The sequence below is a fragment of the Corvus cornix genome, chromosome 9, assembly GCF_000738735.6.
Source record: "Corvus cornix cornix isolate S_Up_H32 chromosome 9, ASM73873v5, whole genome shotgun sequence".
Taxonomy (NCBI): domain Eukaryota; kingdom Metazoa; phylum Chordata; class Aves; order Passeriformes; family Corvidae; genus Corvus; species Corvus cornix.
Genome location: NC_046339.1, coordinates 15,026,909 through 15,040,904, shown reverse-complemented (window position 1 = coordinate 15,040,904; position 13,996 = coordinate 15,026,909). Strand labels below are relative to the sequence as shown.

General features: G+C 38.7%; 1 protein-coding gene across 4 annotated transcripts in view; it reads right to left on the bottom strand.

Moving 5' to 3' along the window:
* The window catches only part of TFDP2 (transcription factor Dp-2), a 57,199-nt gene that overhangs the window by 14,893 nt on the left and 28,310 nt on the right, over positions 1-13,996 (bottom strand). For 2 of the 4 annotated variants that reach the window (XM_039556723.1, XM_039556726.1), the window contains 6 exons: positions 12,036-12,157; positions 9,555-9,602; positions 8,307-8,469; positions 7,645-7,791; positions 5,351-5,419; positions 3,557-3,708 (listed from right to left, as the gene is read on the bottom strand). In XM_039556723.1, the coding sequence (XP_039412657.1) occupies positions 3,557-3,708; positions 5,351-5,419; positions 7,645-7,791; positions 8,307-8,469; positions 9,555-9,602; positions 12,036-12,157 (701 nt within the window). The remainder of the gene's footprint in view (positions 1-3,556; positions 3,709-5,350; positions 5,420-7,644; positions 7,792-8,306; positions 8,470-9,554; positions 9,603-12,035; positions 12,158-13,996) is intronic. The other 2 variants (XM_039556724.1, XM_039556725.1) reach the window with 2 other exon arrangements.

The window sequence follows — 13,996 nt, the reverse complement described above, 5'->3', positions numbered from 1 at the left end:
GGTCTGTAAAATAAGGCTTAGTTCCCAGTACCTCCTTTGCTGCTGGCAAAACCTTTGTCCCTGGAAAAGCAACCCATCTCTGAGATACAGTCTTTAAAAGGTAACTCACTGGTGGGTCTTCCATTATCTCTCCAAGCTCATGTCAATTTTCTTGACAGGTTGTTTTCTAATACTTGTTTTCTTACACCTGAGCCAGTAAGCTTAGAAGCTTTACAGCTCTTGAGTTTATACATAGAATTTTCAATTGGTAATCGAATGCTTTGTGCTCGGTGTAATTGTCAGTTTACACACAGCATTTCTTCTGTGGCTCATACCATGTTACTTGTAAAACCTATTGTTTATGCACCTTCATTTATTTCAGCATAATCACATTAAAAGGGAAAATAAGACGTGTTAAGGCCATTTTAACTGGTACAATTACATTCCTGCTACCTAAACTGGCAAAGCTCAGTGTCATACCAAGCTACTACCAGCAAGCTGTGTAATTACTGCCTCATAACTGAATGGCACAGGATCAAAAGCTGCATTTATTGATAGTTCTGCATTTCTTCTCCAATGTGCTATGGCCAAATACTGGATGTTAGAAAGGAAGGTAACTTCTTTCCTCTTCCCAGCAAGTTTCCAAACTAAGACATTTACAGTCTTCAGTATTTCTCCAGTTTGGTTTCTAGCAGCCTGCAGTCATTGATACAGGAAGTCCCTATACTTCCTCTGCTTTTAACAGCTATTTGAGGATTTTCTTTCAGGCACTTGACATTACCCCTTTCTGAACTTATGTAAACTTTTGGCATGAATAAAATCAATTATGATTTGCATAAGCATTCTTGTCACCTGGTTTCTTCTCTTAATGTCTCTTAATTTAATATGCAACTGTGTGCAGCATTTCTTTATGTATGTTCACCATCTCACTGGTGATTTCTGAGACACCTGGGAGTCCACTGTCCTCTCTTTTCTAGGCCAAAGAGCCCATCTTTCCTTCTGTCAAAGCCTTTCCTAAGCCTCATTTCTTCTTGCTGTCCTCCTGTGTCTCTCCTGGTTATGCCATACTTTTTCCAAGAACATGAGAGTGTATAGTATTCCAGATATAAAGCACTATATGCATCTAGTTTTACACTGTAGTCCTTACTGTTTTTCCTAGTAATTCCCAGCACAATTTCAGCTGTTATTGAGAAGTCAACTTTTGTTCTCACAGAATGATCTACTGGGCTGCCATGTTATTATTCAGTACTACAAGCTAGGTCCAGAGGCTAATACTGTGTATACAAAATTGGGTACACTTCCTGTCCGTTTCCCATGGTAAGTGCAAATCTGATCACCAGTGATTTTAATATGGATTTTCCACTGCTACAGGCAATTCCTTCTGTAAGGGTACAAGAAGCCACTTCCTACATGGTCTGTCTAGTGTACAGCATTGTATCTCCAATGACAAAATCTTCAGCATTTCCCATAAGAGATGTTCTAATTTTCCAACTTTCTGATACATCTATTGTGTCTGAATACTTGTTTAAAACAAAGTATTCTGGTTACTTTTTCTTTCTTTTTCCTAGGACCAACAGCATTTATACAGAAGTACCATATATACTAAATACATTTCTCCTGTATAAATGGGACTTATTCAGGTGCCTCATCTTTAAAATTAGTTAACTACTTCCTTTTTACCTGAAGACTTTGCTTTTCCTACTCCAACTTCAGAAATGCCATTCCCAGTATGCTGCTTGGCACCCATCTACCTTCTTAAACGCTAAACAAAACTTGCCCAATAATTTCTCTTTTTTTTTTTTTTTATTATTTGTGAGACATTTCACTCTCTTTTGGCTGTTCTTGCATTGGAAAAAGCTTAGAGAACACAAACCTATTTTCCTTCTGATACTAAATCACCCTTATATGTACAACATTTCCAAGCAATTAATTTCCTTTAGAAGTTCCTCTGTAGATACAATTTTGAGTAGCTAATGCTGTGAGCTTAGCTCTTCTAAGCTGGACTTACCAGCATCAGTACTTTATATAAACGTTATTTGGAGAAGAAATGAAAATGGAAGCCCTTTAAAAAGTGGCTTTCAGACTGGAACCAAGTGTGGAGCAAGCACTCAAGCTGAGCAGTTATACTCTCCAATAAACTACAGGTTGAGAATTCTCCAGACCAAGTCACCCCCTTTGCTAACTGCCTTATTTAACCAGATGAGTGTAACAGTAGTTAAAACACAGCACTTTCTGGCACTGTTTACCTACTGCTGCTGCCACTAATCAGTTGCACAAATAATAACCACAGTGGAAAGCTGGCTTAATTTGGGTCGTACACTTAATGACCTCCAGATGACATACTACCAAAGCTGAGTTCTATAAATTGAAGTATCCACAACTTTAATAATTTGTGTGCTCACTTTTAGTAGGAGTGTTTTCACAGAGTTGGTGAGTGTAGAAGTGTGTTACACTGCTCTGGATCCCAAATGCCAGATTAATCTCTAACAACTCAAAGCAGCAGTTCGGAAGTTTTAGTATGAAAGTGTTCAACTTTTTAACAGGTTCAAACCTAAATGTAGAGCCCTGTTTAAAAGAGCAGGAACGCCCCTGTAGTGTGACTATAGAAAAAGGGTGTAATTATGCTAAATCAAAAGTGATCCTAAAATTGCCACTGAACTGCAGTGCTGATGAGAGTATTCCACAAGTTTTGTCACAGAATATATTGGACTTCGGTCTAATTTTCTACAAAAATTCAGCTTTTAATAGTATTGCTGTTTTGCATGCTGGTGCTTGAATTACTAGAGCTTGTCTATTTTTGCTGTGTGATTGACTTGAAGTTCAGTACAGGATTTGCATACCACAGAGCAAAATCTGTAATCTACAGTATTAGAGCAAAGCCAGCTATTTTCAGCTAATAAACTGGTTGTGAGCTGATTACCAGTTAACGTAACTGCACCTCATAGTTCAGCCATATTTTCACAGGATGAAGAGCACAAGCACCCACAATTATGTAACTGGTAGATTTTCAGATTAATGTGAATGCAACTGTAGCAGTTTACTCACAAAGACAGTATTACAAATTTCTGTATCTTTTCCTTCGAACAACTTTTTGCTGTTAAAAAACACTTTCAAAGATGTTGTCATCACCTGGAGTATGTTACTTTTGTGCCCCATGGATAATCTTGTGTTTCTGACTGGGTATATTTTTATGGCATACTAAGAGTAAGAATTCAGAGACACAACCATGCGGCTGCTTTAAAAGGTAGTGCTGTCCTAGTATATAGTTTCATTCAGTTATTTCTCCTGTGCAGTGAATGCTCTTTGAAATGTCAGCCTGAAGTGCCTTTTACAACAGTGAAAGTCAGCCTGTTTTAACTAGAGATTGTAAAGCAGCATTTATAAACTCATTCATATTACTACTGCAGTTGCATTAAATATTTAAAAAAACAACAAGCAAACCCCTGAAGTGACAGTTGCAAATGTAAATACAATAATTACTTTTAGTAAACTAGAAAAACTTCCCTCACTTGTTTGAGGAAAAATTCCAGTCCACAAAGAAAATAAAACTATAAAAATTAATTCCATAAACACTCACTTATCACTTGATATGCTGCAGTCTATAATTGTTCTTTTGCTAGTGTTGACTATTAAGAAAGGCAGCTGTATTGTGGAGTTCAAAGATGGAGGGCCTTGATTTTGCTGTTCATTTTGCTGATTTCTTTGTACCAAGTTTTTAAATGCTATTTGCTGTAAAACAAAAGAAAGGAAAAATGTTTACTGACAATAAAAGAGCAGACATCAGTGTTTCCAGGAAACACCTGGAAAAACCTCATAGGTTTTATTTACCGCTTCTCAATACCTTGAGTAATTTTCTGTCAAAAAGTGAGTTGTGGCCTGACTTTTCTCTTTGCACTAGTGAAGTTCACCAGGAGCCAAATTTAAACCTAAATTTTGCATACATATACTATTGATGCTGCCCCCCTCACATTCCCTGGAGAAGAAATAAGAAAGTAGCAATAAAGCTTGCTGGAGAATGCTTCCCCAATCCCTTTGAAAAGGCTCTGGAGTCAGAGGTCTTCTCTGGTACTTCTTATGTGTAATTACTTTGGGGTAGGAGATAGTTACACTGAAACAAAAGTTAACAAGATTCCTATAATTTGTATTTGTATCCTCTTTCCCTTCTCATCCATCACCACCTTCTCTCTCTCAAAAGAGTTAGTTTGGGAATTCTCCTCTGGAAGTTATTAAACAGGTGCTGTTTGTGATACCACTCACTGCCTGCCGGTTTCTTTTATCTGACTGCACATGTATGAAAATGTGTGGGTTTAGGAAATGTGATTTGAGGGACTGGAAGTCAGTGTATTTACCCACTTGAGGCACTACATACTTCATTAAGGGCAAAAAGATGGATAGCCAGAATCTCAAAGGACTGGTAAACCCTTTGGCAATCAATACAATCAGGGCAATAATGACAGTTGTGGACAGTAAGGGAGTCAACTTGGTCATATTTGGACTAAAAGTTGAGAGGGCCTGAGTTGCCTTATTTTCACTAGTGTAATTCCATGTTACTCTTAGAGGAACTGCTGATGTATTGGGTCAGACAGATGGAATCACAGTTGTACCCTAAGAAGAGAAAAGGCTTTTGGTGACAAAAAAAGGAGAAGCATCACATATTTGAAAGTTTCAGTGAATATCAATTACATGAAAATTGTATCAGTATAGTTGAACCAGGAAAAATACAGCCTTATTGCCTGTAATCTCATAAAATAGTTTGATTGCATTTAAATGACTAAAAGTCTGCACAGACTAGAATGCTTAAGAATGCTCATAACTATATTTACAAAATGTTACTTTTTAAACAAGATGCATTTCAAATATATTTCAGCAATTAAAGCCAAACCTCATCTCAAAGGTACATTACAGAAAGTGAAGGTGTTGGATTTGCCAGCCTTCCACTCTTAAGATCCAGAAATGTCTCTATCCCCCAAAACAACTCTGTACACATTTATATAAGTTCTGTTGTGAACCATAGCTTAGATCAAAGAGATCAAAAAGAAATTTTTGAAGAATGACTCAGGGTAGCTCTGCGGGAACTTGGAGTCAACAAAGGGGACTTGTGAGTTGTCCCCATTCCCACAAAGGTTGGCAAAAGCAGAACACTTAGGAAAGCTTGTGGCACACAGAGCATGCTGGTTTACAGTAGGCAAAACTGAACCACAAAGTGATGGCAAGAGGTTCCCCTGCCAGAATCCAGAAAGGTCACAGGGGTCAGACTCCTTAGTATGTCACAGCTGTTAGTTAAATCTAGAAAGAACTTCAGAAGTTCTAGCATGTTGGATCTGCACTTGATATCTTCATTTATGGGGAAAAAAATTAAAATTAAATATACCTGCAGCAGCAGTTCTTGCAGCTGGGCTCGCTTCTGTTTTATCCTTTCAATCCGCTTCTGTTTTTCTATCTTAAAAGATAAATGTAAATGCATCAAGATACTTAGTTACCTTGTCTGTTCCCTAGTGCCAAACTGAACAGGCTTTCTTTGTAAAAGGGGGCAAATTGAATGGGCACATGAGTTTCTCCATTAAACAGGTCTGGCAGACTGTAATGTCTCTCTTTGTCAACGATTTTAACTCCAGTAAGGATTTAATTATTACAAGAGACTATTATCTTCCCACCCATTCTGTCTCTTCTGCCTTGAGCACTGAGTGCTAACTGGCACCAAATTAAACACTTGCTCGAGGGGATGCTTTGGGGGTTTTTTCAGTTTTCTTTCCTTCTGCCCTCCACTCTTTTGGAATTGTGCATGTCCCACTGTTCTCCTAGCTGCAAGCTACTAGACATAAATATATGGAGGCTGGGCTTATGATCACCTACATCTTTCCAGTGACATCCACTTTTTGTTTGAGACTTGATTAAACTGGCAAGATTGCAGCAACACAAAGGGGAAGAGGTAACATTTTCTACATAAGCACAGCTCTTGCAACAGTTTAGTTACTGCCGGTTCACGTGGCCAAGCCATTGTCACGGGGACACGCAGTGCTGGCTGCCTGCTGACCCTGCAGGTACAGCACTGTTTGGAAGCGTCCTCTGGGGTAGTGCTGAAGAACTGGACAATATTCATTGGAGCTGAAAAGGGTTTTTTCTTCATCATCCTCTTGGTGCCAGCACTGTATCATTGGCTCCCCAAAATACTAAACTCTTAAATTACCTTTTCATTCAAGCACTGAAACTAAATGATGTGGTCTTTTAAAACTTAGCTGGTCCAAACTCCTCTATCTTATTTACAAAGTTGCTTTGTGGCAGTTCCCTCCTCACACACTTTAATGTTTAAAATGCTTCTTTCAGAGCACAGTAGATGGCTTTCTGTGCTGGGAGTCTTAAAACCAGTAAGCAGTACAGATATAATTTAGGCATGGTTTCTATATAATAAGCTCTTTTGCACTGATTTTTGTACTGGTAATCTTATTATGGATTTACACTGTAAGAATAATTGCCACTTTATACAGCTATAAAAGCAAAATTAATTCTGATTTTCACACCATGAAAATGCAGCTTTGTTTTACATTCTTTTCCATCATGTCAGAAGCAGCAACAGTTTTTGAAAAATATGCCTGGCTTCCATTTTGTGGATGTGTAATTAGAGCCTGAAACAGTGGATTGCATATGATTATTGAAGATGAGACAATGGAATTCAAGTTTTATATTTGTAACAATAACCTATACTGGAGACAATGCATTCACATGAATGCATGCAGAATGTAGATTTATCCAGAATTAAAAAAACCATCCTGGAGCATAATGATGGAACACATGCATTCTCCTACGATGAATGTATTTTTCAAGTTGCTGTAATGGACAAGGACAGTAAAAGCTTTTCTCTTACCACATTTAGAAAAACAATTGATATAAATGACCCTGCACAAAAAGAACTGTTCTGTACTGGAGAGACACCCACCCACCTTTTAAGATACCTAATTAGGCCCAAGTATCACAAACTGTGATATATTTGAAGACAGCCATTACAGCAATCTGCAGTAAATACAGTGACTTGTGCTTTTTATTTATAGCACATTTGGCCTGAAGGACAGGCAACATTTGTGCATATAAATTCTGGCATCCCTGCAAAAAAACAGTGTAACTCTTAGCCTGCTGAAAACATAATGGAAATAACCAGTAAGTAAAACTTCTTTTTAGTTTCTCTAGCAGTTCATAACTAGTATTTGACATCCCAGCAGGAATTATTTTTCAAAATAATTTCCATTGAATGATATTTCTAAGTACAGACTTTAATAGAGAATTGGTCTCCTTTTAAATGTAAACCATTTTGTGAGCGTAACTGAACCATAAATTCTTTTGACTTTCTTCTGGTTAATTCAAGGTACTACAGACTTTAACCTTAAAAATAATCCCTGATTTAATCAATGTCCATTTTTGTAAGGTAAAGAGCTTGGTTTTTAAAAAAAACTAAATGTAATGTCTACTAAATGAAATGGAACTAAGCATACACAAACATATTCTTTCAGTTTGTTCCAATATCAAAATTTGTATTTTCATACAATTTCATGGTTTTGATGCACAAGCATCAAAACCAATCAGGTTCAAATTGAGAAAAAAATCCCTCTTCTAAAGAACAACTCAATTATCACAACGTGAACTAAACAGAATTTCCCATGTACCTCCCTTTACCTCTAGATTCTGACATTCCTGAGCTGAGTTTGTAGGAAGGCCGATCCACCGGATTTCCTTCTTCTCCTTTGAAATTATGTTCATTGCCATCAGGACGTTGAGGGCATCATAAACTCTCCGTCTAATATTTTTCTGATCATAAGCCTGCTAAGAAAACAATACAACACTAATTACAACGAAAGAATTGAATTAAAAAAGGAAAAGCAATTGAACACATCCTTCGTAGACATGGAGAAGATAAAATGCCAAAATGGCAGTTCAGGTTAGAGTAGTGTTAGACCATGATCCTTCATCTGTGATACCACAAAAGCATGCTTGGTTGTAAATGGAAACTTCAGGCCTTCCTGAAGCATCTCTGCAGGAAATTCCATCATGGCAAGTCTGGCACTGTTCAAAAGCCTAACAAGACCATGTATACAAGAGTAGCCTTTTCTTAAAGTTAGTTATTTTGGCAGATTCCTCTACTTTGTTTATAATTTAGAGGGAGTTCAATTCTTCATTTAAATTCTGTATTTTTAAATTTCAAAGGGTAAGTCTTTATGTTTGAGAACTAGTTAAGTGAAGGAGAATATGGGCTGTGGCAAGACAGTGCATAAGCAGAATTCCATGATAAACCAGACAAATCTGTAATGGTGTAACAATTTCAACACATATTTGCTTACTGAATCTGTTGCTAGGTGGCTGTTAGAATTTGTGAATTCTGATACAAGCTCATCAGCGACTTCGTTGTATGAAGTTGTTCCTTTACGTTGAACTTTTTCACAAACTTTCATTGAAAAATGCCTCAGACCCTTTCCATTTTTATCTCCTTTCTTGCTTCTCTTACTGAAAAGAGAAAAGTATTTTTTTAATACATTGAATGTTAATAAGCTACTTTGTTACACAGCAAAAGGCCTTTTGCAACAGAAATTTGGACTGTCTAAATGAAAAAGCTTTTGCATCAGTTTCTTGTTTCTTACAAATTGGTAAAAAAATGCACTAGAGCCCCTTCCCCTTCCTTGACTTTTTCTACATTGATAGCATTTGAATACATCCTGCTGGGAAGACGCTTAAAATGGATTTGTAATTCATCTCCAGATAGTCTCACAAAAGAGCAACCAAAAAGAAGAGGAAAAATCTCCCAGGGTGCTTATGTGCCTGGAAGCCAGATTTATGGGGATCTCTCTTGTGTGTGCCTAAAATAGAAAGGCTCAGACATACCTATTTAAAATACAGCAGGAGATACTAAACTTGGTCATTAGGGGAATTAAGGTGTGTCCACCCTAGAATATATCCATATACATACATCTATTCTATGATGTGTCCATCATAGAATAGATACAAGAATCCCTTTTGTGGAGAGTAAGTACATATTCATTGGGTTCTAACACGCCAAATTAAGAACTGGAAAATTGTCAGGGTTATTTTCCATTCACCTTCTTCCAGAAAAGCAAGAGCTTAGGTAATGGTAATAGAAAAAAACAGGAGCGGTTGTTTTTATCACACAAACTAGATCTGGATGTGTAATTCAATAGAAGCCTTAAAAAAGTTCAGCTGTGTTATTTCTGGGTTTGTTGGGGGGTTTTTTTTGTTTTTTTTTAAATTAGTCTCATGGTTTCATTTGATAATGTGTTCCAGGGAGAGCTGTTATTTTACAGATAAAGGTCCCCTGTCAGCAGTAAAAAGCTAAAGAAACTATTAAAAAACATGAATGGTTTTCAAAATTGTGAATGTATTTAAGAAAACACAGATAAAAGAAAAAAAAAAGAGTAAAAAGGAACACCAGAAGACTAACAGAAACCCCAAAACAGCTTTGATGTGAAGGAGTGAAAACTGCTGAAAGTGGAACTGGAAGCTGTCTTTCTGAAAGGCAAATCTGAAGTAAACCAGGTATGACTCTATACATAAAATATATGTTCAGTAACACTCACCTTTCTGAAAAATCTGACTCTATAATTTCTTGAGTCCGTTTTCGCTCCCTAAGACAAGACAATTCAAACTTAAGTTGAAAATAACATTATATCTATAGACCACTAAAATCACTGTATATGGGGCCTAGCTGGTTCTAGTGTTTGTTTTTACATGTTTACTGAAAGGGAAAAATAACACACAGAGCTTGACAAAATTTGAGGTGGGATTTGTGGAGGAAGTTGTCGGAGCTCACTGCCAGACAAATTCTATTCCAAATTTTACCGTGCTTTGCCCATATGAATTCAGGGAAGTAATTTCACCTGGAACTACAGGAAGTGCTGGTGTGAGCTAGATGACCAAAGTCCCTCAAAAAGGAGAAGCTGAGCTCCTTTGAAAATTCCCATTTAAAATTCCTCCATGTGGAAGAAAAATGTCTTTAAACAGTGCATAAATTATATCCTATATTTTCAAGCCAATGAATGTTCAGAAATCTTTTAACAAAACCCCAAAGTAAAACACTGAACATCTTTCTGTTAGAGCTGATGCATACAGAGCTGAAGACAGACTCTGAAGAAGCAGCTTCCATGAATTTTGCATAGGACTAGCAGTCTGCAATCGCTGGCCGTTCCTTATCATTCTGTTTATTCCCCACAGCAAGCAGGCTGCAGGAGCTGTTTTCCAGCCCTGCCTTTGCTCGCTGCAGCTGACCCAAGGCACTGCCTGAGAGCTGTGCTGAGCTAGGGAACGTTGATTTCCTGCACTTTCGAAAGCAGGGCTCACAGCACAGCTAAAGACCTGACACTGCTGGGAAGGAGGCTGAACAAAAATGATGAGTTTGAAAACTTGTGCTTGAAAGCCAGCACACATTTGGTTGTGTGATCCAGAATGCAGAACCAGGCCTCTCCCTCAGCAGCACCAATGGGATTTCTGTCCATGGTGCTTAACTGGGGCTAAGCAGCTGGGCCAGGGGCTGCAGCACTGCCCTGGGCACGGGCCTGGAATGGCAGTGAGGGGAGAGCTGTGCTGTGCTCGGCACACCAGACTGCCCCAGCCTGCCAATGAACGTGCTCTTCTCATTTTGGAAATAATTTGGAGTCTGTGGAGTAAAGAATGGATAAAGCAAGCAGTCTTCTGAAGTGTCTTCAGCAAGGGCTCACTACCTCAGTTCAGGAATACCACAGATCCTTCCTCAGCTCTGTTCCTCAGATGAAAATACTGCTTATTGCATGGACTTCTGCATGGATCACTATTGACTGGTCTGTCTGGAGTCATCTCGATCCTTTTTATGGGTGAAGCAGGAGTAAAGCTCATTGGAAACCTGTGTCTCGGACAGTACACAAAGAGAAGGATGGTGCTTCTTGCTGGTGGCGGTTGATACACTGCAACAAGGCTGCTCTGGGAATCCCCATCACTGGGTTTGGATGACACTAAGGAAAGTAATGGCTGTTGATTCTTTGGTTTAGCAAGCTGTGACCAGACAGTAGAGTTTGTCCCTCTTCTGGGTACCGAAAGAATATCTGCCTGGCCTCTACATTTCACAAAATTTGCATTAAAAAAGTAGTATTTGATGACTCCTTTTTCAAATAAAATCAGAACTAAGTGCATTCAAAAGGTATTTCAGGAAATGAATACATAGCAAAAAAATTAGGCTTAAAAACTGCGCAGCTGGGCCTGCAGTTTATCGACTCCGTGGGGGGGAATAGAGTAATTGGGAAGTACAACCTATGACAGTCCTTGCTTACAGAGTAAAATGAAGAAAGCCAAGGTAAAAACATTGCACTCTCATTTCTGCTCTCTCCTAGATGCTCCATTTCCCACCTCTAATGTTGAAAAGGCAATACTGACACTGATTAGAAAAATTAATCTAGATGCAGAAATATATTACTTTTTCAGAGGCAAAGCACTACACCTCTGTTTTGAGACAGCTAAGATCAGCAGTACTAATATTAAAACAAAATGCCAAGAAACACTGTAAAGATCAGACTTAATTAGAAGAGATAAAGAATGTCATGTTTGGCTGGAGCACCTCAGAATCCCATGAAACTTGTTGCTAATGTAGAATAGTAATAAAAATACCACGCTGATCATATTCAAAGTTTTTCTTTGAGTTTATTCTTAAATGCCTGTTGAAGTGTTTTTGACAGTCTCTCCCCCTGTAGGCACCTGCTGCTGTGCTCAGTAGCAGTACTACATGGATATACCATGAACCTATGGAAAAAAGAAAGGCTTCTTTAACAGGAGTCGTTGTGACTCTCCATTTTCACCAAGAAACAGACACTGCCAGAAACCAATTAAAACTGACAGTGAAGTGACTGGTGCTTATAACATGTTCACATGCTTCAGACATCAGAAGTGCCTCCCAGTCTGAAAAGCACACACCATATTCTCTTTAGCAGTGCAAGAAGTAGAAGCTGTAAGTCAGCGTATAGATTCAACAGTATAAATAATGGAAAAGATCAGAACACATGCTCAGACATCTTTAAATGAGACAAAAGTCTTACCCAGGGACCCAGCCAGAAGCTTCTGTTATATGTGTCTGTGTGACCATCGTTGGAGCTGGGTTATACGGACTCCCAATCAGAACATTCCCCGAACTGGTCAGTCTTTGTGGTGTGCTTATGATCTGTAAAATTTAGCAATAAAAACCACAGCTCTCTTAAGAAAACAGAGGTTACTTCAGCCCAAAATTCATACTAAGCATTGCACTAAGAAAAGTAATAATAATTTTGTACCAGAAGCAGTCATATTATACAGAATAGATGGCATCAGATCTTCACACAGCAAAGTCATTGCAGTGCTGCTAAGTTTTCTATTAATTGTACTATGTTACTATATTATTCATATGGATGAGAACTAGACAAATAATTCCAAGTAACTCCTGGGTATGGCAGATAGGATCTGTACCTATACACACCCAATTGTTCCTTCACGAGTACATCTAAGCAACTTCTTGATCAATGTAATCAATACAGCCTTCTTTCTTTCCAGTGGATTTGTCTCCTGTAATTGTCTGTACAAAAGACAGTGGCAGGCAAAGTATTCCCTGCGGTTTCTAGCATTTAGAAGATCCCAAGGCACTCTGGCAACAAATTGTACCTACAGGATTTAACATAAAGTCTTTACGGTATAGATAGAATTTACATTTATGCAAACCTGTTGACATTGTATGTACACTGGTTAACACCAAGACACCTGGTCTCGACTTTTAAATCACATCCAAGTTCATTTTTCGAAGTAGGTCACCAGAATAATTTAAATAGTATTTAAAAATGAAACAGTATTAATTAGTTAATCTTTAAACCACTTTTAATTATTTTGATTCCATTTTGGTAAGATTCATACCAAAGCTTCTTGGACAGTGCTTTTTACTCTTATACCTTACCTAATTTTTTAAAACTTTGTTTTACTCTATTTATTAGTGACATTTTGAGTACTGACTGTACTAAACTTTGTAGTTTCCTTTACTATTTAACTTATCCAACATCTGTGTAAGCATCCCAAGGCACTCTGGTAACTAACTGTTATATGCTGTAAGTATACAGCCAATATGTATGTACAGCAAGTGTGTGTATATATATATATATACACACATCTATATACAAGCTGCAGATAAGTATACAGCATTCGTTTGGTATCCATCAATAGACGAGTTTAGACAAGTAGAAAAATTGTATGTGAAGAATTCCCCGTTTCCTCAGCTCATTGAGCATTATTTCACATCCCTCCTGGTACCACATCGTGACTACATACATGTCTTTTTTGTCTTAAAGACGTAAATTTATCTCACTTATTGTTTGCAAATGTACAGATTGACAGAACCAAGTGAAAAGAGAATTTTAGAAACCAAAACACAGGTACAGGTTATGTATTTATTTCCTGGTTGATACTGGAGAACCAATGGCGCCTGGCTTTACTCATCGCAGGCAGGCACAGGGAAGGTGTCACTTCTGGCACCTGCCTGCTGCTCTGGCCTGAGGCAGAAAGGTGTCAAGGGCTGATCCATGTTTCGGAGCTCGGTGGAATGAGCGCGGGTGTGGCCGGCAGGCGCCCATGGGCCCGGGGTGAGTGACCCGCGGCCAGCCCGGCCCGCGCCGCCATCTAGCGGCACCCGGCCGCTCCTGCACCCGCACCGGACCGCCACGGGCCACCGCGGCACAGCCCCGTCCCACGGCAACCCGGAGCCTCCGCGCTGCTTCGAAGGACCCGGAGCGGCGCCAAGAGCTGGAACCCACAGTGGTTAAATAAAGCCTAAATAAATTAGTTAATCAAGCAGCGTGCTGCTGACACAGGTAGATGCTGAGGGAGTGCTAATTTTGCCACTACTGACAGCTTGTGAGCATTCACTTTTAAACAGCCTGGCACAACACAGCTGTATGCTGAGTGTCTTAGAAGGCCTGCAATTATGGCTATTTAATAAGAAAATGTTTTCTGAATGTAGATCTATCCTTGCAAAGCAGCAGAA